This window comes from Typopeltis vanoorti, chromosome 18 (genome assembly GCF_054136105.1).
Source record: "Typopeltis vanoorti isolate ZY-2024b chromosome 18, IOZ_Tvanoo_1.0, whole genome shotgun sequence".
Classification (NCBI taxonomy): Eukaryota; Metazoa; Arthropoda; class Arachnida; order Uropygi; family Thelyphonidae; genus Typopeltis; species Typopeltis vanoorti.
Genome location: NC_143566.1, coordinates 78,096,757 through 78,124,629, shown reverse-complemented (window position 1 = coordinate 78,124,629; position 27,873 = coordinate 78,096,757). Strand labels below are relative to the sequence as shown.

At 33.7% G+C, this 27,873-nt stretch overlaps 1 protein-coding gene across 3 annotated transcripts in view; it reads left to right on the top strand.

Annotated features, from left to right (window-relative positions):
• Positions 1-27,873, top strand: part of Jarid2 (Jumonji, AT rich interactive domain 2) — a 557,336-nt gene that overhangs the window by 50,289 nt on the left and 479,174 nt on the right. For all 3 annotated transcript variants that reach the window (XR_016549859.1, XM_090408748.1, XM_090408747.1), the window contains exon 3: positions 13,571-13,662. Coding sequence is in view for 2 of the 3 variants with exons in the window: in XM_090408748.1 (XP_090264874.1) it covers positions 13,576-13,662 (87 nt within the window). In the remaining variant the exon portion in view is untranslated. The remainder of the gene's footprint in view (positions 1-13,570; positions 13,663-27,873) is intronic.

The window sequence follows — 27,873 nt, the reverse complement described above, 5'->3', positions numbered from 1 at the left end:
CTTGTGAGATTTTCAATCTGACATATATTGATTTTTTTTAAGACTGTTGGAGTCATGATTATTGAAGGAGACATATTAATAAATTCTTTTACTAGTAAGGGGAAGTTTAGATTATTGCAGACTTTTGAAAAGTTGATACTTATCTTATAGTAGTTCTAAGTTTAGGCAAGGCAAATCCAAGCCTTGCGTTTTTAATTTTTTTTTTTTATAGCTTGTATATCAGAGAGAGAAAAAGAAGGGAGAAATAAGAAAAGGAATATTACAAGCATTTAGAGAGCAGTTTAGCTTTAAGCAATTCAAAAACTTATTTATTCTTCCAGCAGATATACCCCATCAAATAGGGTAATATAGGGTAATAAAGAATCAAGAGAAATAAAGCAGAAACTGTAGATAGGGTTTAAAATTAAGACAGGAATAATGCAGATAACTGAAGTGTGAGGTTCAGGCAACTAATAAACATTTGGCAGTTTCTAGCATAATTAGACGATTTAAATATAGATCAAAGATTTCAGAGGTATGGTAGCATAATAGAAAAAAAATGTACCTAGACTTGCCATGAAAGTTGATGTGAAAAAAACTACTGCCAAAAACTATAAATGTTGCTGGCATCAGTTGGTACTTATTTATTCAAGAGTGTAAAAACAATGTTTATAAAGACATTATTTATGTTTACTCACTTCATTTTTTTTTTTAGTTTTGAGTACATATGTGTATTATTATTATACGAGTACCTCCATGGAGTCCAAAGACTCATCGTGGGAGACTCAATCTATTCACACAATCTATCATACCTCTCATTAACATACAAAGCACTTGCAACTGACTCTAGCAACCCATTTCACTTATTCACAACTCTTCAAGCAAAATATCTAGTCCTCACAACCCTACTAACCACACCTTTATTCAACTTCCAGGGATGACCCTTTGTTCTGGTCCCTCTAGCCAAGTAATGAAACATTTCTCCTATAAAACCCTTTTAACAACTTAAATGTTTCTATTATATCCCCTCTTTTTCTCCTGTCAATGAACTTCTGCAATCCACACATCCTCAATCTATCCTCATAGGGAACATTCCACAGGCCACACACCATCTTGGGTAACTCACCTCTGAATCCTCTCCACTGCTTCCTCATTTCAGGAATAACAACTTCTTTATCTACTTATGAATAAGGCCTTAATATGCCTTGATAAGCCAGTAGCCAAGTAATCTTATAGGCTTCCTTGGCAACATGTCCTCTAAACTTTAACTTCATCATTTTCCTGGAGTACACTGCCATCAATGTGTTACATGACTTGTAATCTGTTTATCCCAAAATGCATAACTTTACATTTCTCCACATTAAACTGACACCTGTTATCTTTTGCCCATACTTGACAGCCTATTTAAATCATCCTGCAACCTTTCCATGTTGCCTTGATTAACTATTACTCTACCTAATTTTGCATCATCAGCAAACAACTGAATATTTCCTTTCAGGTTATTTCCTATATCATTTATGTACCAATTAAACAGCATTAGTCACAGTACTTAACCTTGCAACACACCACTAGTCACCTGTTTTCATCTCGATTCTACCCCTCCACATACCACTTTTTGATATTTGTCCAGCAGCCACCCTCTTATCCACTTAATGAGTGTCATATCTATCCCAATTTTTCTAATTTACATAACAGAGTTCCATTTGTATTCCGACAAATCTCTTTGCGAAATCATCGTGTATCCATTTCCTTTATCCAACTCAGCTGTTACTCTATCATAAAAAGGTTAGTAAATTACTAAGGCATGAACGACCCTTCACAAAGCCATTCAACCCTCATACAATATCATATTTTTATCTGTCTATTATAGAATTCTCTTTTTGACCAATTTTTCTATTACTTTTACCACCACGCCTGAGATACTGATTGGTCTGTAATTTGCAAGGGAATTTTGCCCTCTTTCCACTCCCTTGGAACTCTACCAGAGCTGAATCTTAAATTAAAGAGCCTAGTCAAAAGCATTGCCAGTTCCCTTGCACATTCTCACAAAATCCTAGCTGATATCCCAATCTAATCTGTAAATACCACAGCTGTATTTACATTGAGATTCTGCCATATCCCAAGAGCCTCAAATTCATCCATCTCTGTTTCCACATTAGTGTCTGTCACATAGGTTAAAGCATTAACCTTACTAGGATAATATACCGCTGCAAAGTGGTCATTCAGTAACTTAACTATTTATCCGCTTCTGTCTCCTCATGACCATCATCATTACTCATTAAGGTCATAGTCATTCTTCCTCTTACTTCCCACATAATGAAAGAACTCTTTGGGATTTCCTTTGGCCTGCTTGGCTAGGAGGGTATATAAAGAGAAAGGTGACCTTGCTGGTCACCTTTCTCTTTATATACCCTCCACAGCATTTTCTTCCTCTGGAGCTCGTGCTTAATGATATTACTCATCCACCTAACACCTGATTAACCCGCCCTACCCTAGGTATATAATTTAATAATGCTTCCTCTAGATGACTCTTAATATCCCATGCACTGCTACATCCTTACCCTCCAGAATGGCTTTATATAAAATTTTAAGTTTCTTTCTATACTTGTCATAATCACCTGCTTTGTAGTTTCACATATACTACCTCTTCCTAAAAGAATATTCCTCATGTTTTACAATCCCTCAAGTCAAGACTGCATGGTCACTTTCATCAATTGGATTCAATGTGGTCACCTTTGCTATGGATAGCTCTTCTGATCTTATGACTAGGTTCAATACCCTCCCATCCCTAGTCCCCCTTCATCACGTAATTATCTCTTAATTATTAAAGAACACGTAAGTCTACAGTAATAACTTTTAATTAATAAATAAGGTACAGATATTTCATACTAAAACTAATAGTACATCTTCAGTGTTACAAACATATAGGAATGGAATACAAGTAACGAACATTTGGTGGATCACCTATTAAAATACATTGTTGTCGCGAGCTAGGAAATGAAAGAAATTAATAAATAATTAATATTTAAGATAATTGATTTTTTTTTAATGATTACATAAAATAAAAGTCTCCCAGATCTTCGAGAGAGAGAGAGAGAGACAATCATTTTGATTTAAATTCGGTCAGTGTAAAATAGCTTCACAACTTTCTTTAAAGAGGCATTCATATTTGAAACGTCTATGAAGGAGAATAGCTTTATCCCACTGGATATTATGGGTAGTGGTAATACTGTGTTGTGCTAGACCAGACTTCTGAGGTTTGTTGTAATCAATATAATATTGATGTTCTTTAATTCTTTTTCCCACAGAACTGCTAGTTTGTCCAAAATAAGAAACATTGCATTCACATGGTATAAACGCCAGCCAAAGAAAGAGATGACAGTTTATCTTTTGTAGAAAGCAATAAGGAAGAAATTTTGTTGATAGCAATATACGTGGGAATAAACTGGTACTTTTTTTAAAATTCTACCTATTGGTTCTGAGATTCCTGGAATGTAGGGGATTGGAACTCTGCAGACTGTTGAAGAAACCTTAGATATTGGAACATAAGATTCAATTATCTGTTGGATTTGATTAGGGTGGTAATTATTAGATTCCATTAACTTTTTAGTGATAGAAAGTTCTTGTTTTAAGATTTCTGGAGAAGTGCAAACTTTATGTGCTCTATTGATTAGAGATTTAAAAATGCCAAATTTTTGAGATGTGTGGTGAGCAGATTTTTTATGAATATATCTGCCGTAAATGTGAGTTTCTGAAAGATGCTTGTAGATAAGGTACCAGAAGAAATTCGAGTAAGCAGGATGTCCAAAAATGGTAAAGTACCAGAATTTTCCTTTTCCATGGTGAATTGGATATGAGGGTAAAGGCTATTTATCTGTTGTAGAAATGTGGAAAGCTCATCTTCAGTATGTGACCAAATGGCAAAAACATTATCGACATAATGATACCAAAGAGATGGCTGAGGATGAATGGAAGAAAACGTATTCTCTTCGAATTGTTTCAAAAAATAGTTAGCCAAAGGTGGAGACAAAGGGCAGTACCCTCAACTTGTTTTTAGAACTTGTTTTTCCAACTAAAATAACCTGAATAGATAACAAATTTGAAAATCTTTGCAATGTCTGGAGGGTAATCTTCATATAATATGACTATGTCAGCTAATGGAATATTGGTAAACAGAGATACAATGTCAAAACTGACTAGCAACTCAGACTCTTTGATTTTTAGATCCTTCATTTTTTCAAGGAAATCTGTTGAATTTTTTGTAGGATCTGGAATGTTCAGTGCGAGCACTTAAAGAACAAGACAAGACTTTTGCAATTCGATAAGTAGGAGAATCAATGCGATTCATGATTGGTCATACTGGATAGCCTTCTTTATGGATTTTTGGGAGACCATATAGACGGGGATTTCTTCCAAAGTAGATTCGTAATTTATCCACAAAATTTGGGTCCCAACTGATGACCTCATCAATTAATTTATTTAATTGTTTAATATGAGAATTTGTGGGATTATGCGTGATCTCTTTGTAGGTAGAGCTGTCTTCTAAAAGACTGGATACTTTTGTCTCATAGTCAATCTTATTCATGATTACAATAGCCTTCCCTTTATCGGTCTTAGAAATTGATATGTTATTATCTCTTCTTAAAGACGTTAGCCCTTTGATTTCAGCATTTGATAAATTGCGTGGAGGTAATTTGCTTTTAAATAATGAAGTCACAACTTCAAAACAAAGTTTATTAGCATCGTTGCTAGAAAGTCCAGATAGATTGCATTCTATATTATGATTATTATATATTATTATGTGAATGCAATGTTTCTTATTTTGGACAAACTGACCGTTCTGTGGAAAAAAGAATTCAAGAACATCAATATTATATTGATTACAACAAACCTCAGAAGTCTGGTCTAGCAAAACACAGTATTACCACTACCCATAATATCCAGTGGGATAAAGCTATTCTCCTTCATAGATGCAGGTTCAAATATGAATACCTCTTTAAAGACAGTTGTGAAGCTATTTTACACCGACCAAATTTAAATCTAACTGGTAATTAGTTTATGGAATTAACAACGCATATAAAGTATATTAATTAAAGGTAACTTTAATGAATAACTTCTATATTTCGGCAACATCACATTGCCATCTTCAGGAACATAAAAATATGGTATGTGCACGCAGGCACTAACACAAAGCAAATGAGGAAGAAAGCAAGAAACTAATATTGTTCCTAAAGTCTTAATGGTGCCTTCTTGCGGGCTAATTTGGTAGTCTTGGCAGTTGGGCTGAAGTTCTCATAATGTAAGTCTCCCAAATTTGGGGTAGTTTCATGCACCCAAATTTGTTGAGGTTAGGAACGTTTTTTAGAGCTGCTGAAGATTCTTTGAATAATCTTTCGAATTTAAACTTGCTGCGATGAATTATTTTTGTTTTCTTCCAACGAATTTTATGGTGGGTATCTAAGGCATGGTCTGCCAGCCCGGAGTGGCAGTACTGGTGAAACCGGATGTAGTCTTGGTGTTCTGAAATCCTGATATTTGTTGTTCTGCCTGTTTGGCCAAAGTAGGACAATTTGCAGCTGCAAGGGACCTGGTATACACCAGGTAGGTCTAGAGGAAGTGGTTGGTCTTTGGTAGAGCGGATAAGGGATGCCAACTTTTTATATGGTCTGTAACAGGAAGTAAGGTCATATTTTTTGAGGATATTGGTTATTTTCTCAGAGATGCCCTGGATGTAGGGGATGGTGATAGACTTGGTGTAATCTTTATTGTGGAGGGGGGTTGTGGTTTACTGGTTTTAGTATTTTTTGGATTTTTTTGGGGTTATAGCCATTGACTAAGAAAGTGTTGAGGATGTGGTTTGGTTCAGTAGTTAGGGCGTTGTCATCTGAGCAGATTAATTTTGCCCTAAATCGAAATGATTGTCTCTCTCTCTCTCTCGAAGATCTGGGAGACTTTTATTTTATGTAATCATTAAAAAATCCAATTGTCTTAAATATTAATTATTTATTAATTTCTTTCATTTCCTAGCTCGCGACAATAATGTATTTTAATAGGTGATCCACCGAATGTTTGTTGCTTGTATTCCTTTCCTATCTGTTTGTAACACTGAAAATGTACTATTAGTTTTAGTATGAAATATCTGTACCTTATTTATTAATTAAAAGTTATTACTGTGGACATATTCTTTAATAATTATACTATGCCACAGGTATCTCTAAAAATAATTATGTCTTAGCAAGTGTATAAATACTGTTTCCTTCCTGCGATGTTATCTTTCTTCTTTCCAGTTTATATCTCCATAGTTGAAGTCCCCCATAATAATCAGTTGACCTTACTGATTGTACTAATTTGGCGATGCATGTGTTCCAGATCATCTGTGGAACTTTCCAGCCTATAGCAACAACCAATGTATATTTTGTCTTACTGGCCTTAATCTCACACCAGATTGTTTCAGATCAACATCGACCCTCCTATATATCTCCTGTTCTTTTTGGTTGCAGTTCATCTGCTATCATCAGAAGTACTCCTCCCTCATCCTATTTTCTCTGTCTTACCTGAAAACACTCAACTCTTCACTTTCAATATCTCTAACTATATCATCTGTTTGTTGCACTAACCAATGCCAAAAACTCCTCCCTCTTGTTCCTGATACTTTTGGTAATAGTATATAGAAACTGTATAATCCCTTTAGTCTCCCACCCACCTTTACTTCCTGAATTGACTACCCTATTCAATATTTTTGCTTGAGACTAGATTTCACACTTGGTCATTTTCACATACACACACTTGCCTCATAGGTACCTTCATACAAACTCATTTGCTTCCACCCTAATTGCGTAGGTTTTCTTGAATTTGTACTTCAGCATGCTCAGTGAACAAAGCTCCCTTCAAACCTAACACCAAAACCATTTAGATTCAGTCCATCTGCATTATATAGATCCTTCTTTCTGTCAAACACAGACCACAGATTAACATATCCTACATCATTCCTTCTATACAATCTATGTATAGATTCATTGGCTACCAATGTTCCCCCCCCTCCTCCTCCTCAGTTCGCCTCTATCATAGTGTGGTAGGAGACTTACATTCTTCACCTTCTTGCTCTTCAGTTTTGCCTAGGGTTTCCAGATTTTGGAAAACCAAATACAGGACATGGATGACCAAAAGAATCATGATGCTTTATGGCATGGAATTCCATAGTTATTTCAACAGCAATAACATTTCTTTCATTGCTGGTATTTGGTTTTTTTTTACAAAATAAGTATCAATTTGGAACTGGAACTCGAAATACTCAATTTGTGTTTCTGAGTGTTAATGTGTTGTGTGATATCCGATCAACTTCATCGTTATGTTTTTCTTTTGCAATAAAATTCTGTTCTTTCGGATAATCGTCGTTAAAAATGCACTTTTGTTTTGGCATTGTTAAGGAAAGAAACAAAATTTAATTTACCTTCTTCTAATTAATAAAGAAAATTAATTTACCTTTAATTATATATTTTATGTATTAACAAATATCGCACATTCGAAAAAGGCAAGATGTTATTTTTTAATAATTATTAAAATAACATCCATGTACTCTACCGATGCTGCACTGCACAATGTCCAAATAAGAACTGTTTGAAAATAAGCAAATGCAATATATTTGTACAGAATTATAAATAAAATGCTTATACTAAATAAAAAATACCAATGAAAGGGACCATTGCCGCCATAAACTGTAAACACAATTAATTTGAATTGTCAGTTTTTATGGCTTACAAATCAATTTAAGTTGGATTATTCGAAAAGAATATCGAAAATTATAATTACTTAACATAATATTTATAATTTTATCTTTCCATTAAAACACGGAACATTAAGCTGTCCCTACAAGTACAATATGGGACAGCACAATTCGACGTAAAATACAGGACATCTGGCAAGCCTAGTTTTGCCTCTTCTAACAACTCCTTTATATCCTCTCTCATAGAATACTTCTTGCCTCTCAAATCATTTGTACCAACCAATACAATCATTTCCTTTGACTTGCCTTTCTCTTATTATACTTATGTATAATGAGAGAATATAGTGAAAATTTAAAAAAAAAGTAGATCAGTTGGACAAAACTGTCTTTATAGAGTAGTTTCCAAGAGGATTGGAGGGAAAATAATATTACTGATAGAAGAAAAGTGTAATTTAATAAAAGAATTACAGAAAAACAATAGCAGAAATGTAGTAGGTGAGATGAATTTACTGCAATTATCCAATTTGCATATGGATAATTGGAGGAAACTTTGTGGTCAGCTATGCAGACTTTTTATGTAACTAATGGGAAGTCTTCTAGAATTAGCTTTAACAAAGAATCAGAAAGTAATCCTATTAACAGGAATACTTAAATAGGAAGGAATATCAGATAGTGAGAAATGTTTAGCTCTCAGAGAGGCGGAACGGAGTACTTATTAGATCTACTTAGGTGTACTGATAAAACTTTGGCACTCCACCAAAGCGAATGTTGCAATCCTAGAAATGTCAGATAGATTTAGTGTTATAATATAACATGAATAGTTTGAATTGGAATTATAAGCAGGAATAAATACTACTTGATATAGAAAAAAATGCATCTATTGTCAATTTACTGTTTTAGCAGAATATGTACTATATGACTAGTGATACAGTGGCAAGGATATATGCATCTTAAACACACAGCAACTGAGTCCATCTTGAAGTAGCATCAAGATGGAATTCCAGAGATATTTGTGTGATGTTTCATTCCAGATTGTGTCTGTCATGCTAGACATATGAAAAATATAACACAAGATTGTAATGATATCACCATTGATATATTACAAACTTCCAGAATTCTTTGCAAAGGTTTGATAGGATCAATTTAGTTAATTAATAGATTGTTCTATATCCAGCTTATAACTGTAGTTCTTAATGAATTTTAATATCCTCACACTGAAGTTCATTAAATGCTTCAGAATCCCTTATATCAGATCATAGTTTGGAAAAGCAGTTGAATTTTAGTAATTATCCCCAAAATGCATGGAATAGGTTAGGCATGCTACACATGCACAAGTGAAATTGCATATATATATACTACATTTCATCAGATGTTGTCAATGATTCAAACCTTGTTACTGGAACACTGATAGATAGCACTAATACAGATAAAAATCTCTGAAGTGTTTCAAACTTTATTATTACAGTGATTTACATAAAGTCATTAGACTCCTTAACCAGCAATACAACAACGTGTCAATCATATTGAACATTGAAATCATTTATACTCGCCACATTCTCTACACAATTCTGGCATGTCCCATTCACCAGTCTCTCTCCATATAAAAAAAATCCACTCTTCACACTTTTCCCCAACACATCTTTACACAACTTCCAGAGATGGCCTCTCGTTCTTCCTATCTTACTTTCCACTCTTTTTACTACATTTATCCCTTTTGTTATTAATCTGATAAAATCCCTTAACTAACTTGAAGGTCTGTATCACATCACCTGTTTTCATCATATCCATCACACTCTGCAATCCACATTCCTTCAGAAGCTCTGCATATTATGGGTTTTTTCAATTGAGTTAGCCGATCTCATATGGCGGTAGCATGGTTTTTTCTTCCAGAAAATTGGGTTTTTCATCCCATGTATAGGCAAATCAGCCTTCAGAATATACACAAAAAAAAAATACTGTACAAAAATATCGCTATATATGAATCTCCCTTATCCAATACGTTACCTTATCATAAAATGTAAGCAGATTGCTAAAACTTTCCTTCATTTGCCCAACTCAAATGACCATCATAGAGAATGGCTATCACCTATGCTGACCATCACAAAGAATCCTATGTTCATCAACCCAATCCTCTGTTCTTTCCCTAACCAATTTCTCCAATACCTTGACCGCAACTGCAGATATACAGACCAGTCTATAATTTTTTTCATATTTTCATTATAATAAATTACACGTTTATAATAAAAAATAAATTTCCATTCCTTTGCTTTGCTTGTTTCTGCACACTGATGATGTACTGTTATTTTCAGTATGAAATATCAGTACTTTCATCTCATTAAAATTAATTACTGTGGTTGTTGTGTAATTTATTATTTATAGTCATGCACAGGTACCTTTAAAGATTATATTTTCATTATGTTTTTCATAATAAATTTTAATAAGTATGTCTCATGCCATAGTTTATAGAAAAACATTGAAATGTTTAGTTGTGGTAACCGATAGACATGGCTTCTAATGTAAGGCATCTCTTTGTAAATTTTATTGTACATATATTTCAGCTTGTCCGCGTGGTTAGCCTAGTGGCTGTGCACTTCGCAATCATATGCCTGGGGAAGGAGTGTCCTAGGTTCGATTCCCATCAGTGAGGAGCTGAAGGATAGCCAAGCCAAGTTAGCCGGTCTTGGGCGTGAACAGTAGGGTTTTTCCCCAGTTTATCCTGGGTTTTTCATCCCGCAAAGCAGGCAAACCGGCCTTGAGAACTCAACACTATGGACATAGGATACACCAGGGCATAGGGCTGACCACCTTATCCAGTGAACGGTTTGAGGTCCGATGATTAATAAAGCACTCGGCACTGCAAGGTAAAAGAGGGAAAAAGGAAGATGAGATATATTTTAGCTTTACAGTATGTCCTTGACTTACTATAAAGTATTTATTGTACTATAAAAGCCAGCTATTATATAAGAGTTGTAATGGCTTCAATTTAGCATAGGTAAGATATTAAGATGGAGTATATTATGCATTTGCCATGTTTTATAGCCAGATTTAGAAAGAAACTTAAAAAAAGTTTCAAAAATTTACCAGAGAGCTTATGACAATATAAATTTTGACATCAGAGTTACCTTGGTTTACACTACTTAAAAGACAGAAGCTCTGTCTTTTAAGTAGTGCTCCTGAACAGAGCTTGTGTGCTCTTTATTTTAAATAATGCAAATGAAGGCAACTTCCATGCTAAAGATTATATTCCCATAAGCTCAGTGGTAAATTTGCAAAAATTTTTAAAGTTTCTTCCTATATTTGGCTATGAAATAAGGCTGGCTCCATAATGTCCTCCATTTTAATATAATAGATGACTTTCCTAGTAAGTTGATGCACAGCTTCTTGTTCTGCCCTAAGTGCAAGTTGTACACCTACTGACCACTGAATTAGAAACTTTTATTTAATACCTTGTTGGACCTCCCTTAGTCTGAATTACAGCAGATATGCAGTTTGGCATAGAATTCCACACGGTGTTGAGTTGCATCTACAACATACTAAACTTTCATCAGACAGTCTTTAACTGGCTCATATTTGACAGAACAGGACTTTGTTCCAGGATCTGTTTTTCTAACATGCCCCATTCATTCTCAAAATTCTTCATATCCATGCTTTGTGGTGGCCAGGGAAGATGGTGGAAGTCACTGTTGCTGATGAACAGTAGCATTGTCCATGAAGCAACTGTCACTGCTGGATAAAAAGTCAGCCTTCTCAGTGCATCTAAGAACTTCCTAAAAATTCTTGCTGCTCTTTTCTGAATAGCAGCAAGAATTTTTAGGAAGTTCTTAGATGCACTGTCCTAAACACTGGAGCAATATTCCCAGATTTGGGATTTATAGAGAGTAAGTAACTGGTCACAAGAGAAGTACAAAATACTATGTTGAGCAGAAATGGATGCCAAGTATTTTGGAAGTTGTTGATGTAGAAATGATATGATAATGCCAGGAAAGGTTTAGAGTAAGAGTCAGTCCAGGAAGAGCTATTTAGTCTTCACTGTTGAAGAGCTGTCCATTATTAAAAATAAGTGGAGAAAATCTAAAGACTTTTTTGCAAGAAAAACAAGCAAAACTGTGTTTTGGAAATGTTGAAGTTGACTAGGTTGTTTTCACACCAATCAAGGATACTGTGTTAATTCAGGAGCGCATCTTTTGAGCACAATAGGCAAGATTCCATCAGGATCGACTGCCTTTGTGATATCCAAGATTTTCCTGTTGTCTTTCTGGCAGAAGGTCACAGGAGGCATGAGATGCAATGCTCTAAGCAAAGAAGGAAGTAATTTGCCATGGTCAGCTATGGAGTAGTTGGAAGGGAAGAATGAAACCAGTACATCAGCTTTGTCTTTTAGGTGATGATATACAATGCTATCATTAGGGTGCAAAAGAGGTAGCACAGATGGACAAAAGTTCTACCCAACAGTCTTGGTGATAGACCAGAATGTGAGTTTTTTTTCATTTATCCTTGTTGAGGTTAGACTTAGCCCTTTTAATGATGGTTTTTACAAGTGTTGCAGATAACTATGCAGTCTGTGAAGGAAACTGGTGTTTCTCAAGTTAGTTGCGATACTTAGCAGCTGTTTGCTTTTCTTGGACTGCCCTGGCACATTCTTGGAGAATCGCAGTTTAGATATAGGGTGGAAATTCTGAACAGACTTAGAAATGTTAAAGTTGACTAGGTTGTTTTCATCCCAATCAAGGATACTGTGTTAATTCAGGAGCACATCTTTTGAGCACAATAGGCATAAATATCTGAACTGAGGAATCAAAACAGTAATCTTACCATGGTCAGGTGAAGTAAAGTCACATAAGTCCTCTCACTTGGCATTGTTGCGTTGCCAAAGTACACGAAGGTTGTGAATGCAGAAGGTTGTTCCACCAGAGATGAAACTTGGATATTTCAGAATTGTGATCTGAATTAAGAGCAGTTGCCTGAACAGAGTACCTGTTAGTACCTAGTTAAGTAGAGATCCAGTGTTGGGTGAGCGAAGAGGATTGTTGGGAATTCTGGTAGAGAGAGAGATGAATAATGAATTAATTTGGACAGTTAAGATGGGTTGTGGTTGATGTAACTGAAATTGGTTCAATCTGAAACAGAACACCAAGTTTAGATGCTTGAAAGTGATGATGCACATCAAAGATTTTTTTTTTTTACGAGATTTTTGGAGCTTAAGTTTTTTTTCTTGGGGCAGGGATTTCGAATGAGGTTTATTGTTTAGTTTGAGACACTATAATTATTTAGACTTATTTTCTTATTTAATATTTCAAAAGGAGAAGGGAAACATGCAGTGAGAGAAAAATAGACTTGAATGTGTTGCCCATTTTGACACATCAGAATCTACTATCATCCGTATTTAAAACTTGACAAACAGCAGTTGTATTCTGCACTTAATTGTTTATAATGGGAACAGTAGAAACAAAATTTGAGATAAAAAGGAAAGAAAGAAAGTAAAACAGTCACAGTAATTTTATAAGTTATTACATTTCAGGAATCTTGATATAACTGTAGTAGTAATCACTCTTTTACAAAAAAAAAAAGTATGAAAGGATAGTTTGGTATTGTGGAATAGGTTCTGTTTCAAATACTTGCATAATTTCGTTAGTGCTATACTCAAAAGCATATTAGCACTCATGGAGGCAGTTGATAAGTGAAAGTAGTATTATACCATATTTGTTTTAAACAAGTGGTAGGTCTGTTACATATACCAGAAGTAATAAAAGTATCAGTATTCGTTTAATTTACAGTTAAAATATTCCTTATTAGTAATAATTGACTTCACTTCTCATTAATGATATAAAATGTAGAAAATTGATTTATGAGTAACAAATTTTTAAACAGAAATCATGAAGCCAGAGACAAGGTCAGAGAAATCTCCAGGTGATGCAAGTTCTGCCCCTCAGCGGCCTAAGAGGAATGCTCAGAAAACTACGGTAAGTTATTAGTTTAAACTAATCAGTTGAAAAACTCACTACCATGAAAGTAAATAAACATTTTTGGACCCAGGTCTAAATAATAATTAAATCCAGATTTGTGGGAAATGTCATCAATTTATATTATTAAAAATTATTACAGTCAGTATGAAGGAGAAAGGAAGAAATAAAAAAAAAAAAAATGACAATTTGCACACCACAGAATTTCCTTCTTGGCTAGTAGGCTAAAGAATGCAAAGGATAAATATTTATCAGGATATTAAAAATGTCACATTAGCTTATATTTTATTGTTCTCACAACTTGATTATATCTTAAAAATTAGCTTATGTATAAATTCATTACATTTGAAAAACAAATGCTAAAGGGAACACAAAGATAAATTTTTAACTTATCTAATTAACATATGGCAGGATTTATCTATTGTAACATAATATTTCTAATATTTATTAACATAGATGTCATTTATAAATATATGTAAATTCTCTAATTCAGTATTTCTCAAAGGTTATGCCACAAAATTTTGGAAGCTGTTATTGTAGTTCACTGGAATAGTATTCTGTTTTTAGATACAAGGGTCTGCTTTATACTGTTTTAGTTCGTTTATTCTCACTTTTGTTATTGTTGTTTTCTTCTACTAACTCTTGATTCACCCTTTTTTTTTGTTTTAAAAAACATCACATTCCTGATAAGTATCCTCAAGGGATATACAGGAGATGTTACTATGATATGTGGGAAGATTGGGAGGACATAAACTGGAACCCTTGCTCTAATAGCCAAACATGGTTGCAACCATTTCAGGTCTCTGATAAACAAGGTGGTGGTATTTCAATGGGTGATGGAAGACATCTACCACCTAGAGTAGAGGTCTAGTTGGCATTTCCTCCAACCAAGGAAGATATACATTTGCAGCAGTAATGCTCGCCAGGTTCGGTTTGCCAGAGCCCTGTTTGTAGAAATGGGCTATACCACTGGAAGGTGGGGATGACTAGACTGCAAGAAGCTATATATATTGTGCATCAATACCCTTTAGGAGTCCAAATGTAAGCAATAAATAATTTTAATGGAACCTGTGTACTAGGTATATTTAAATAACTCGCACAAGTTTTTAAATGTAACCAATAGACCATTAAAAATGATGCACTAAATGTGTTGTCAAAAGGTCCCGATTTAGTCTTATCTCCTCAAAATATAATCAAGGTTAACATAAAAAGCAGTATCCAAGAATTGTGCACAGATGAAGCAAATAAATTACGTTTTGAGATTGCTCAATTCTATACAAATCAAAACCACCTCCTTTAAATATACCCTTCTCAAAAGTATAAGCTTTTTGCTCCCTACACTAGAACACCAGTATTGTTATCACAAAGCTGACAAAGATAATAGCACTGTTGTCATGAATACCACTGAGTATAATTATAAAATTCATATCTTACTAAGAGGTAAGTCAACAGGGATCCAACAAAAAGTCAAATCAATAAATTAAATAAATTATTAGACAAGGTATAATTGTCAGATGCCATTACTACTGAGAGGTTACGAATCTGTCATGCCCATCTTCCTAAAATACATAAGAATGACAATATTACACCTGATAGTGGGCTGTATTGGCTCTCCCATTTACTACCTTGAAAACATCTCTCCTTTCTCTCTCTTTTCTCATCATCTTCGGAAATGTATGACTTTCTTATTTCTTGTGTGTTTCTCTATATAAGAGATCATACAAGAAATGAGTGAAACTACAAGAAACGTGTTATGACGGTGTTACACCATAATATATATTTCATTCTGCTGTTATTTTGTTTTTATTGAATTCCATTTGTTATCCCATTCTTATTTGAGCATCAAAGTGGACACTGGTAATTAGTGCTCCACAGAAGAGTGAGGATTAGTTCTAGATCTTTAGACCTCTCCATCAGGTCTCCATAATCATTCTGTGCATTTTCACTAAAAACACTTGATGCTATTCAAATGGGCAGTCTGCTTAATACTAATAGCTCGTAGTAAACTCATATGGACTATAGGAATAGTAATTTATAGTGAATTTCTATTAGCTTAGTATCCTGACAGTGTGGCTTGTGAAATTTGATTGCTTATTTTATTGAGTAAGTTTTTTATGAAGGTGTGCTTTATTATTATTATTATTATTATTATTACACCTCCATGGAGTCAACAGACTCATCATAGGAGGTTCATTCAACTGACAACATATTTATCATATAGAATCTTAAAGTCTTTAACACTCCTTGCATTAACTACACATTCTGGTAATGCATTCCATTCACTGACAATTCTCCATGTAAAAAATCTACTCCTCATGCCCTTCTTCATCACACTTGTAGATAACTTCCAGAAATGACACCTCTGGTTCTTCCCCTCTCACCTTCTGCTCTTTTTATATTCCCCTCTTGGTTAATCTGATAAAATCCTCTCACTAACTTAAACATCTCTATCATATCACCTCTCTTCCTCCTATCCACCAAACTCTGCAATCTACATCTCTTCAACCTCTCTCCATAGCCAGCATTCCAAAGTCCTGATATTGTCTTAGTCACTTACCTCTGGACCCTCTCCAATGTCTCCATATCACATTGAAAACATTTTCTTTGATAAAATCCATTAAGTTTCTTTGTTATAAACCTTACATTTCTGCTTTTTATAGTTTTATGGTTGATGCTTCAGTGAACTGGTTACCGCCATTCCTTCATTTCTTGTAAACATATCAACATACATAGAGTTTAGCTTTTATTGAACCATCTTTTCATCCTCCTCATTCATTATGTTTACCTGTATTTTTTTAAACCCTATCCAGACTGTTTTCTCTGGGAACTCGAGCTGTTTTTCAAGAAACACATCAACATGTTCCTTTTTTTGTCTCTAAATTGTTCAAATCATTATAGGAGATACAGCTTCTCATTTGTGGGGTCGATATAGAAAAGAAAAATCAGAAAAAAAAAAAAAACTGATACAGATGTGAAAATTGGAAACATTGAAATAGAAAAATTAGAACTTTTTCTAATTTTTCCATTTCAATTTTGTTGATAATTAGCCAACAAATGGGATGGTGGAAGTGCAGAATCGAGTAAAGATAGGTAATTAGGCTTTTATTCTCTCTCTCTCTCATGTGTACTCAATTCATAAGACATCCATTGGAAGACTAAAGTAAAAAATATATTATTATTATTATTATTATTACGTGTCACCTCCAGGGAGTCCATAGACTCATCGCAGTAGGGCACTTGCCCTACAATTCTGTCTCCACCACTCAATCCACCAACTACAATGAACCGCAACTATGCCAACCATCTAGTGCCCACCACTAGTATTTTCACAGATAATACTAGTGGCGGAGACAATATCACAAATATCCATGCCCACAGCAGGATTTGAACCTGCAGCCTTTTGGCTGGAGAGCAGATATACTAACCACTCAGCCAACCAGGCTAACTGTTTTTCATATATATATATATATATATATATATATAATATATATATATATATATATATATATATATATAATATATATATATATATATATATTAGGATAACCAAGCAATTTTATATGCTTGGTTATTTTAGCTCCTAATCCCAAGTATGCAAACAATTAAGTTTGCGCCTGAAACAAAGTTCAAGTCTAAAGATGGTACAACACCAGGGCAACTCATTGTAAAGGTGGCTAAAGCTTTGATCACTATTCTTAGTATTTTCCCATAATGTAAAGCACATCTCACTAGAAGATGTATACTGCAATGCATTATGGGTGGGGTCACTACCCAGACCGGTTTCGACCTTTTTTGAGGTCTCCTCAGTGAGTAGCTAGACCCTAAATACCAAGGTTTTAGTAATACAAAGCCTTATCAACTTTACCTATATAAGTTGCAACAAGGTGTATTAAGTTTTAATAAAAATCTCTGGAGGAGATATTGATGGGAATAAATTTTTAACTTGGGTATATTGTATATTAGGATAACCAAGCAATTTTATATGCTTGGTTATTTTAGCTCCTAATCCCAAACAATTATTCCCATCAATATCTCCTCCAGATATTTTTATTAAAACTTAATACACCTTGTTGCAACTTATATAGGTAAAGTTGATAAGGCTTTGTATTACTAAAACCTTGGTATTTAGGGTCTAGCTACTCACTGAGGAGACCTCAAAAAAGGTCGAAACCGGTCTGGGTAGTGACCCCACCCATAATGCATTGCAGTATACATCTTCTAGTGAGATGTGCTTTACATTATGGGAAAATACTAAGAATAGTGATCAAAGCTTTAGCCACCTTTACAATGAGTTGCCCTGGTGTTGTACCATCTTTAGACTTGAACTTTGTTTCAGGCGCAAACTTAATTGTTTGCATACTTGGGATTAGGAGCTAAAATAACCAAGCATATAAAATTGCTTGGTTATCCTAATATACAATATACCCAAGTTAAAAATTTATTCCCATATATATATATATATATATATATGTATGTCATATAAAGTCATATGTAAATAAATAATTTGTCCATTTATTATCTATATACGTGAAGCCCTGGATATTTATGGCAATGGTGAAGAATTTATTTCAGCTTTGCTTTTTGAAAGGAAAATGCTTAGAAAAATATTTGGCAAGTGCAGTGGCAGGACATGTTTTTCTTATGAAAAATGACAGTATTCTTAAGAAGACAATAAATAATAAAATTCTTGGTAAAAGACCAAAAGGAAAACCTAGAACAAGATGGATAGACACCATATCAACATCATATTACAGTGTCCCAACTAAGAAGTAAAGCTTTTTATAGAGTTAGAGGCAACAAATCCAGAGGCCAAGGCTTGGTCTGTAAAGTCATTAGAAGAAGAGAAAAGGAACTATGTGAATTATTCCTCAAGTTATCTAGCTTCTACATTATACTGACCACTTATTATATATATCTACTATTATGGGTTTATATCAAAATAGGAGATAAATGATATGAACCCATAATAGTAGGCTGAAGAGTAGAAATGCTATCTACTAGTTCAACTAGGCCAGTTAATTATAGTTATGCCATTCTAATTATGTTACATTTTGTGTGTCTAAATATAAACCAGTTCATTTATATGAACTGCTTTATGTTCTTTCAAAAATTGTTTGTTTGCATTTTTAAAATTTTTCCTATCAGCTTGCTTTATTAGCATAAAATCTCTCCTAAAGAATGTTTACAATATTCTGATAGTACAGTTAACTTTCACCATAGGAAGCTTGTAGGGAACACAGAAAATTTCTGTGGTGAATTTCCTTAGTAGCTCTGATTTAACAGTGTGTGTGTAATAGTGAGAGTTGATTGTACCATATGATCAACTTTGCATTATAACTAGCTTCCTTCAATATTCTACAAAATTAATTATTAATTTGGTAGACATATTAATTTATTATTAATTAATTAGTTATATGTTGTCAGAACTTACATTTTCTCAGCTCTTCTCAGATTACTTTATATTACTTCTGAGCTCTTCTATCTGTATTAGTCATAAAAACCTGGATCTTGGTCCTTGTCATGGGATCACATTCATTTTGCTAACCTTTCTTTTCATTTCAGCTTAAATGCTCATGCCACCTTAGATTAGCATGCTTACTTCAATGTAACAATTTTAAGTTCCTTTCTAATATCTTCATTTTTCACATGATTCTACCACATGCTATCTGTTCACTTCCCTAATTTTTCTCAGAATTTCATTCTTATTATTTTTAACTCATTTCATTCCGATCTGTTAACATTGTTTTAGAATTATAGTTTAGTGTTTTGGCTGATTTTTCTCTTATTCCATATAAATTTATTTAACTGGTTCCATACCATCCCACCTTTACTTATTCTGGTGTCTCTTACTATATTTAATTTGCTATCTTCACTAAAAATGTCTGAAATATTTTTAAATTTTAAACATTTAAATAATGTTTACAACGCCGAAATGAAGCCTATTGGCTCTTTATTTTAAATAATTTATCGGTGCACCTTTTTGATAACTCGTATAGCAGAGTATATAAGTTCTCTTTGCTATACCCTTAGTATTATACTTGTCTAGCTACTCACTGATGAAATCTCAATAAAGATCGAAACCAGTCTAGGTAGTGACCTCCCACCATAATGTATAACATCATATATCTCCTAGGAGATGTGTTTTACATCATGGGAAATACTAAGAATAGTGATCAGAGCTTTACCCACCTTTCCTACGAGTTGTCCTAGTTTGTGCTATGTACTTGAATTACGTGCTTTAGCTTACGCTAGTAGTTGCCGATACTTTTATAGTTACTATATTCAGCATGAAACTCTTTGATTCCGATCTTTGAGTTTCTTATTCGGTTTTAAAACAATGTGGGATTTAATATCCCCTTAATTTAAATAATGTCTGAAATATTTTGCCTGTTGTATAGGTTCTCCATTGAGAATGTTGACATTTTTGACATTTCTTCCCATCTTTCATAGTTTTCACCTTTATGTTGCCCATTTTCATACCAAGTTTGTTATTCAGTTTAATTAAGGAGTGGAGAGTTTATATAGGATATATTTAGGAGTACAGTTGAATCTGACTATATCAGGGACTGTTATAACAGTCTCATTCCATCAGTCTACTACAAAGTCCTGACTGAACCCCAATAAGCACAGTGCATTTTCTAAAGAAAATGCACAATAGAAAATTATCTGCTCTAACCACTATTCATGTGATCCCTCATTTTCTATTGTGCAAATTAGCTGATAACAATAGCTGGGTTGAATATCTTTAGTTTTGATATCATGTTTAACACGACTTCCTTCTGGATCTGATCAGCATAGAGCAGTGTTTCCCAAATTTTCAGTAATTCATACCCCTTTCTGAACAAGGCAGTTCAGGAGAAGTTATATTTCATTCAAACCTGAATGATTATAAAGGTATATATATTTTTAACACAAAATATGTGAAGTATTTTTTTGAATTTTAAATACACTTTTATTAATACAAATCCAATATACACACAGTAGAAATAAAAATTATTAAATTTAAATTTAATTAATGAAATTTAATTTAATTTCATGAAATTTAACATCGTTCTGACCATGTGGATTGAACAATTTGAATTAAACTTTTAAAGCAAATACTTTGAATCACACGGTTGGAATGCATTCGTGCAGTCAAGCAAAATTGGTCACATAACATAAGTTAAGAGCCATATTTTGTTCAAATTTTTTTTTTTAAGTTTTTTTTTTTTAATTATTGAAAAATAATTATAGAATAGATCTTTTTTATCTGTAACAATGTGGCAACGAATGTAAAAGTCTTTAAAAAAAGCAATCTGAAAAAAAGTGCCTTATCACATTTCCCCTAAAAATCCTGAAGTATCATCGCCGTAAAACTTTCATACCTCCAAAAATGAGCATTTCTGGTTCATCAACTTTTCTCTATCTCTCTCTCTCTCTCTCTCTCTCTCTGTGTATGTTCACATATTTAAGTTTTCTGACACCTTTTTCTACTTTGTACACCTCTGATTTTTATCATCATCAATGCCCATGGGTCCAATGTGTGATGCGTGTTTCATCATTCTTTGCCACTTCTCACTGTACATTGTGTGTAGGATTTGAGTTATCAAATCCTACACACAATGTACAGTGAGAAGTGGCAAAGAATCAAATCCTACACACACTTTCCACATCATTTACCTCCCCTTTCCTTCACTGTCCTCTTCTGTTTATACCATTCATTGTACCAGTCATTAAGGTTTTTATTTTTGATACATCCTACAGATATGTCCAGAAGGTTTAGTTTCTTTTGAATTATTTTCTTCTTTAGATTCTCTTTACTGCTTACTTTGCTATACAGTTCATTTGTTTTATTAATAATCATGTCAGTTGTGGCAGTTGTTAAAAATTCTGCCGACTTTGCCAATTTTGTTAACCTCTTTTGTAGAGACAATGCATCTCTTTAAAGAGATTGTTTTTTACAATGAGTGTTAAGTAAATATAACAGCATTTGATCCAGTTGGTGCTATGACTTTCAACCAATCCTTTTAGAATCCAGGAAATGACTGACTCGAGACCAAATAAAAAAAATTATATTTAATGAAATTAAATAAAACAATATGCATAGTAAATATAATTAAATAACTACAAAACTATTCGGGATCAAGGCCATCTAAAGTAAAAACTACTTTTGAGATCTCCTATATCTTTAAAGAAATATTTTCATTCTCTCCCTCACTCATTCTATTAATAGTTTGTTTCACAAAAGCTTAATCAGTCTTAAAAGCCTACCAGACTGAACATTTTGTTTTTCACAACAAATTCCTACAAAACAATAAATGTTCATTAGCGTCAATTCTTTATTAGGCCTCTTCTTAAAATATAAAACTTCATAACGTCCATGGGACTATGCAGTGTTTCTGTATCTAGCACATATCGTTTCTTTCATTGTCACTATTTTACTGCAGTATAAATATTCGTAACTTAGGCAATTTTATTACAAGAAGAACAAATTATGAATTCTTTATCAGAGAAAAAACAATTTCTTTTCCTACTTTATAAACAGCAATGCATCAAAGTGGAACTTTTCATTAAAGCCACTTTACTGTTTCACATTTCACTAATTCTGTTCTGAAAAATAATTGAGACAGAAGACAAAACTTTTCATTTACTGTTTCTTTGATTGTTGAAACAGAACATCTACTTAATATCTCCTTTTATTTACTATTTACTTGTTGACAATCTCACCTTTCCGATGAAAGCATTCACCTTGCTAAGATTCCTTTTTCGGAATCTTCTATTAATTTATTCTGATGTCATAATTTCCTAAAAACAAAATTCTCTGATCTGTGTTCTTGAACCTCTATTCTCTGTTTACTTGTTACTAAATGAATGTTACTAAAGTTGGCAAGGAAACCTTGAGTCATAGGAAGTCAAAAGCAGGAGATATTCTAAATTAGCCATTCTCTAACAATATCAGATCTCGCAAAAACACAGATGCCATACTTGTGGTAAAAAGAATCGCAAAGTGTGTAATTTGGACAGCACTGAATGTAGCTGCAATTTGGGTTTCTGTCAAGAGTAAGATGTCAAGTTTAGATAATTGCAAGTGATGGTGAACATCAGTTATTTCAGTATTATTGCCATGGATGTTAATGAAGTGGATGTGAAGTTGAGTTTTTATTTTGGAGATTCTGGCATGATTGGTCTGTCTTTTTTGCTGGAATTGGTATTTGAGGGAGATTAAATTTTTATCATAATGTCACTCAGTGTTTGTGTGTTTCATTATAAGGTCATTCATGATTGGATGTGGAAGGATAGAGTGGAGATGTGGTGAGGGGGAGATAGACTTTTGGACATGACATCCATACAGAGAGAGAGTGATCAGTCACCTTGCAATAACATGGGTCTTGACAGTGCCTCCTGCATACCGTTACTTGTTCTCCCTCCCCAGACACAACCTGAATGTATATGTGACAGCAGGATTATATATACCAGTTGACTGGGAAAGCCCTCTACCTGACTTGTTACTTACAGGTTTGGATCCCATGCACTATCTGACAAGTGGCCTAGGATCCTACCATTTTTTTTTTACTGACATACACTTGAAATGGAGGAGGTTTTTGGTCTTTAAGTATGTTTGACGTGCACTTGAAGGTATCACTCATTGCATGGGGGGGGGGGTTGCATGCCATGTCATTTGCCACTTCAGGCTTCCAGTAAGCCAGGTGGTAATATTTCACTAGGGCATGAACATCATATACCACTTAGTGGGTCTAGTTGGCATTTCTTCTAACCAGGAATGTATCCATTTGAATTAGAATTCTTTACTTGGTTCACCAGAGCACCATTTGTGGAAACAGGCCACACCAGCGGAGAGCTGGGTTGGCCTGACAGCAATATTCCCTCTAATTTTTACCAGCCCATGTGCACATGAAAAATATTTTGTGTGTTTTTCATGTGCAAGCCACAAACTCTTAATTTGATACACCTAAAATTGCTGGCAACATCTTTGTTAAAAGATCTTGTATGCTGCATGCTAAAGTTTTTCCAAGATGTGTTGAAATACTGTTTCAACACATTTGGCTGATCACTCATATTTAAACAAATTTGCAGTTCTTTTTTGCTTTAATTTCAAAGTGATGTTTTCAGAGTTTAACACATTAAAACTGCTGATGTAATATTTTTCACATTAATTTTGGCCTTTTTTCATCTATCTATGACTTGTAAAATTGCCACCACTAAATTAATTCACTTAAAACTACGTAGCTATAACAATCTACTGTTTGCATGACTGTACTGTACTGTCTTCTCCAGACTTTCTTGATTTTTTTATACTGGAGGAATCCTTAAAGTAATTTTCAGGTCAAAGGGGGTTCCTGAGATCTGAATAATTTATTATGATTTATTCTTTTAGTACTTTAAAAAATTATTAACTGTAAATTAGAAATTCTGAAAGCAAAAATTTTGTACATTTGGTTACTAGGCATGTGTGCTCTCTTTTTGACTAGTGTGCACATTCACTCATGCACAGCTAAGAGGGAAGATTGCTTGACAGTTCCTGTCAGGTCAACTCCATTCAAGTCATTACTGTTTTATTATAAATTACAGTAAAATTTTATTTTATTTCTCTAAATAAGAGGGGGGGGGTCTGGGAAGTTCTGATAAATACCTAGAACAAAATGATATTAAAGACTGATATAACCACCAGAAAGAACATTTGACAATATAAGAATATAAGAACATAAGTTACTTTCATAACTCTGCTACGAGTATGTTCTTTCTTGTGGTTATATCAGTTGCTTTGATATCATTTTGTTCTAGTTGTTTATCAGAACTTTCCAGACCCCCCCCCCATATATGTCATATTCTATGAAAAGTCTCTTTATAGACTTCTTGCATAAAGAAAATCATCTAACAACAGTTTAATAGTAAATATGCATCTTCAAACATGTGCTGTATTGATAGATTGGGTTTACCTGTGTTTCAAGGGTGTGATTCAACATTCCCATATTGTTTTTCTGCTTAACTCATACACATGAATTTATTGTGGAAGATCTATTATTTTGGTTATTTTGACTAAAAATAATTATTTTATTCAATAAGATTATTGCAGAGTTAATAAATTGAAAACGACAAAAAAGTTTATACCATCAATATAATATATTAGCACGTTCGCTGCCATGCTCCTCGGGCATAGTTTGTTACCACATGCCAAGCACTTTCACTTCTTCAAGGTCAGTACGAGTAATCTCATCGCCAGCGGTAATCGACATACAAGTATATTCATAGTTGGCTTGTGAGGTTCATATACCAACTACGAGTATACACACATTCACTGCTACACTCCACACACCAAGCATTTTCACTTCTTCAAGGTCAGTAAGAGTAATCTCGTTGCCAGCGGTTAGCGTCATACGAGTATATTCGTAGTTGGCTTGTGAGGCTCATATACTAACTACGAGTATACTCGTAGTTGGCAGCGAACATGTTAATAAAAGTTCATTATAATAATAAAAAAAATGCATTCCATATGCTGATTACACTGAACTCTCACATTGTCAAATACCATGTAGCAAATTCATTCATCCTCATATACTCCAGTGGAATTGCATTAATGCTCCAGTAGCATTAATACCATTCCAAAAGAAATTCACAATGGTGAGAGTTGACCGTATTGATTTTTATTTGCACTGTATAATTATATATGTTAAGCGTAAATTTTCAGAGATGCCTCTTTTCTTTCCTAGATTTATTTTTATTCTGTACAGATTGTGGAATTGATGGTTTAGTTAATTGTTGAAATAGTCACTGTTAAGTAACTTGAGGAAATTAATAGAAAGGTTATTTATTGAAATGGATTTAATGTATATGTGACATCATGCTAATTCTCACAGTGGATGCATCATTAAAATCATTGTCCACTCTTAAGGTAAAATGGATTTAAGTGCATTTCAAACATACATTATTAAAATGTAAAAGTGGAAAGAGTAGTGAATTATATAACATCCTCTTAAGAACAGTGCAGTTAATAAATTTTATTACCATAACACTGGATTTCACAAATTTGCAAGAAACTCATAATCAATCCACTTCTGCTCTTGCCATACCTCTTTCCAAATCCCAGCTTGTTATGTGTATGTCTGTTACGTAAATATATTTTCAGATCAACTAACATGTTATAGGTTTAAAAAATAAATAAATAAACTGCTTCCTCTGCTGGAAATCATTTGACTTTTTTTCCCCATTCCTGAAAACCATTCAAAGTGCTACATAATCCAGAAACCAAACTCCAGAGACAAACATGGTACTTTTTTCATTCTGCTTCAGGCCTCCAGTAAACTGGATGGTGGTTTCACACTGGGAGATGAAATTCATCTACCAACTAAAACATTCACAAAACATTCATGCCTAAAGTAGGATTTAAACCCATAGCCTGTTGGTCAGAGAGCAGATACACTAACAACTTGGCCAACCAGGCTGGCAGTTGAAAAGGCCTACAACATACTTCTCATCTTCAAAGTAGCATTCAACAAAACCTATGCCACAGAGGAACATAGATAAGTAAACTTAGCTTTATGTTCTTATACAGTGCTAATAAATTGATGTCAAATGAATTTTGTTATATTTGGAATGTCTGTTCTAAATTGTTGGAGGTCAATGAAATATGATTGATAAGCATAGTATCCGATTTTATGAATAAATTTATAGATTAAAGAACATATCTTAAGATTGTAAAATTTTCTTCCCACTGTGGTGAAACTTGAAAAATACAGAATGTAACATTATGATTATGTCTGGGTTTCAGTAGGGTATATTGTAGTGTTATGGTGGGAGGAGAGAGTTATAATCTTAAGATGTGTATTCTTCAGTATTGTAATATGCAAGGTGAAATTGTTTATTTAGATGATTTGAGATAATTTAGTTTTTAATTGTACCTTTCATTAACATTATTTCTGGGGAAAACTTAAGTCTGTAAAGTTTAGTCTGATCATAGAAGAAGAAGAAGAAAAAGAAAAGGAAAGGGTTCTGTGGCAATTGATATTTTTTTCCAAAATGTGCAAGTCAGTTCACCCAGCAAACAGATGGAAAATATGATGATTCCTGCCTTCTTAACTATTCGGCTAGTCAGTTGTTTGAGAAGTTTATTTCTGCACATGCTTGCATTTATTACTTCTTGATTTTGTGAAGTACATTTATATATGTTACAGTGAAAGTGGTAGTAAATTAAGTGATTGCATATAATCATTTAGTAAATTTATACATTCACTGGAGCTCTTATTTAAATATGAAAAATTCATGTTTCAGTTCAAATAAAAGTACAGATTAAAAAAAGACAAATTCAGACAAATATATCTGAAAACATGAGTTAAAACTAACAAAATGCTCTTCTAGTATACTGGTACAGTATTTGGAACATTCTCTTCTTGATCTGGATTGCTAAAATATATTTGCAGTTAGTAATTTCTAGATTTTTAATAATATCTCCCTGACCATATTTATATTAATACTTGAAAAAAAAAAACGATGATTATCTATTTTGTTATTTATATTTTCTTATATCAATTTCTCTTTCAAAAGATTTGATTGCTTGTAATACACTAGTATCTTGGGTTGGCTAGTTAAATAAGCAGAAAATCTACTTAGGGACCAAACATTGTTTTTTATTCACTTTTGGGTTTTCATCAGGTATGGTAGTACAATACTCAGCAATGAAAATCATCTGCCACTTTTACACACACAATCTCTCTCTCTCTCTCTCTCACACACACACACACACGACCTTGTATTATGACTATCTGCATGTTGTATAGTAATACAACAGTCAGCAATGAAAATCATCTGTTACCTTTGCACACACTCACTAATTCTCTTTTACATCACATTGTATTATTACTACTTGGAATTGTGTTGGGTGTGTTGGTCTGTCTTTTGTTTGGAAAACAATAGATTCTGTGGCATTGATTGCACTAGTTGCCTAATGACATTGGTATGGATATATTTTATTTGTTTATTATATATTTCAGCATGGTGACTATAGTTGCCTAATAACATTGGTGTTGATCTATAGTCACCATGCTGAAATACATCTTACACCACCTCACAGGTGTTTGATAAAGTTCAGATCTAGTGAATTGCCAGCCAACCAAAAAGGACTGTCCTTCATGTGTTCCTTGAACTAATAGCACATTATCATCCTTGAAGATCTTTCTGTCTGTAAATAACATACAGAGTGTTCCTGGTCTACTACAA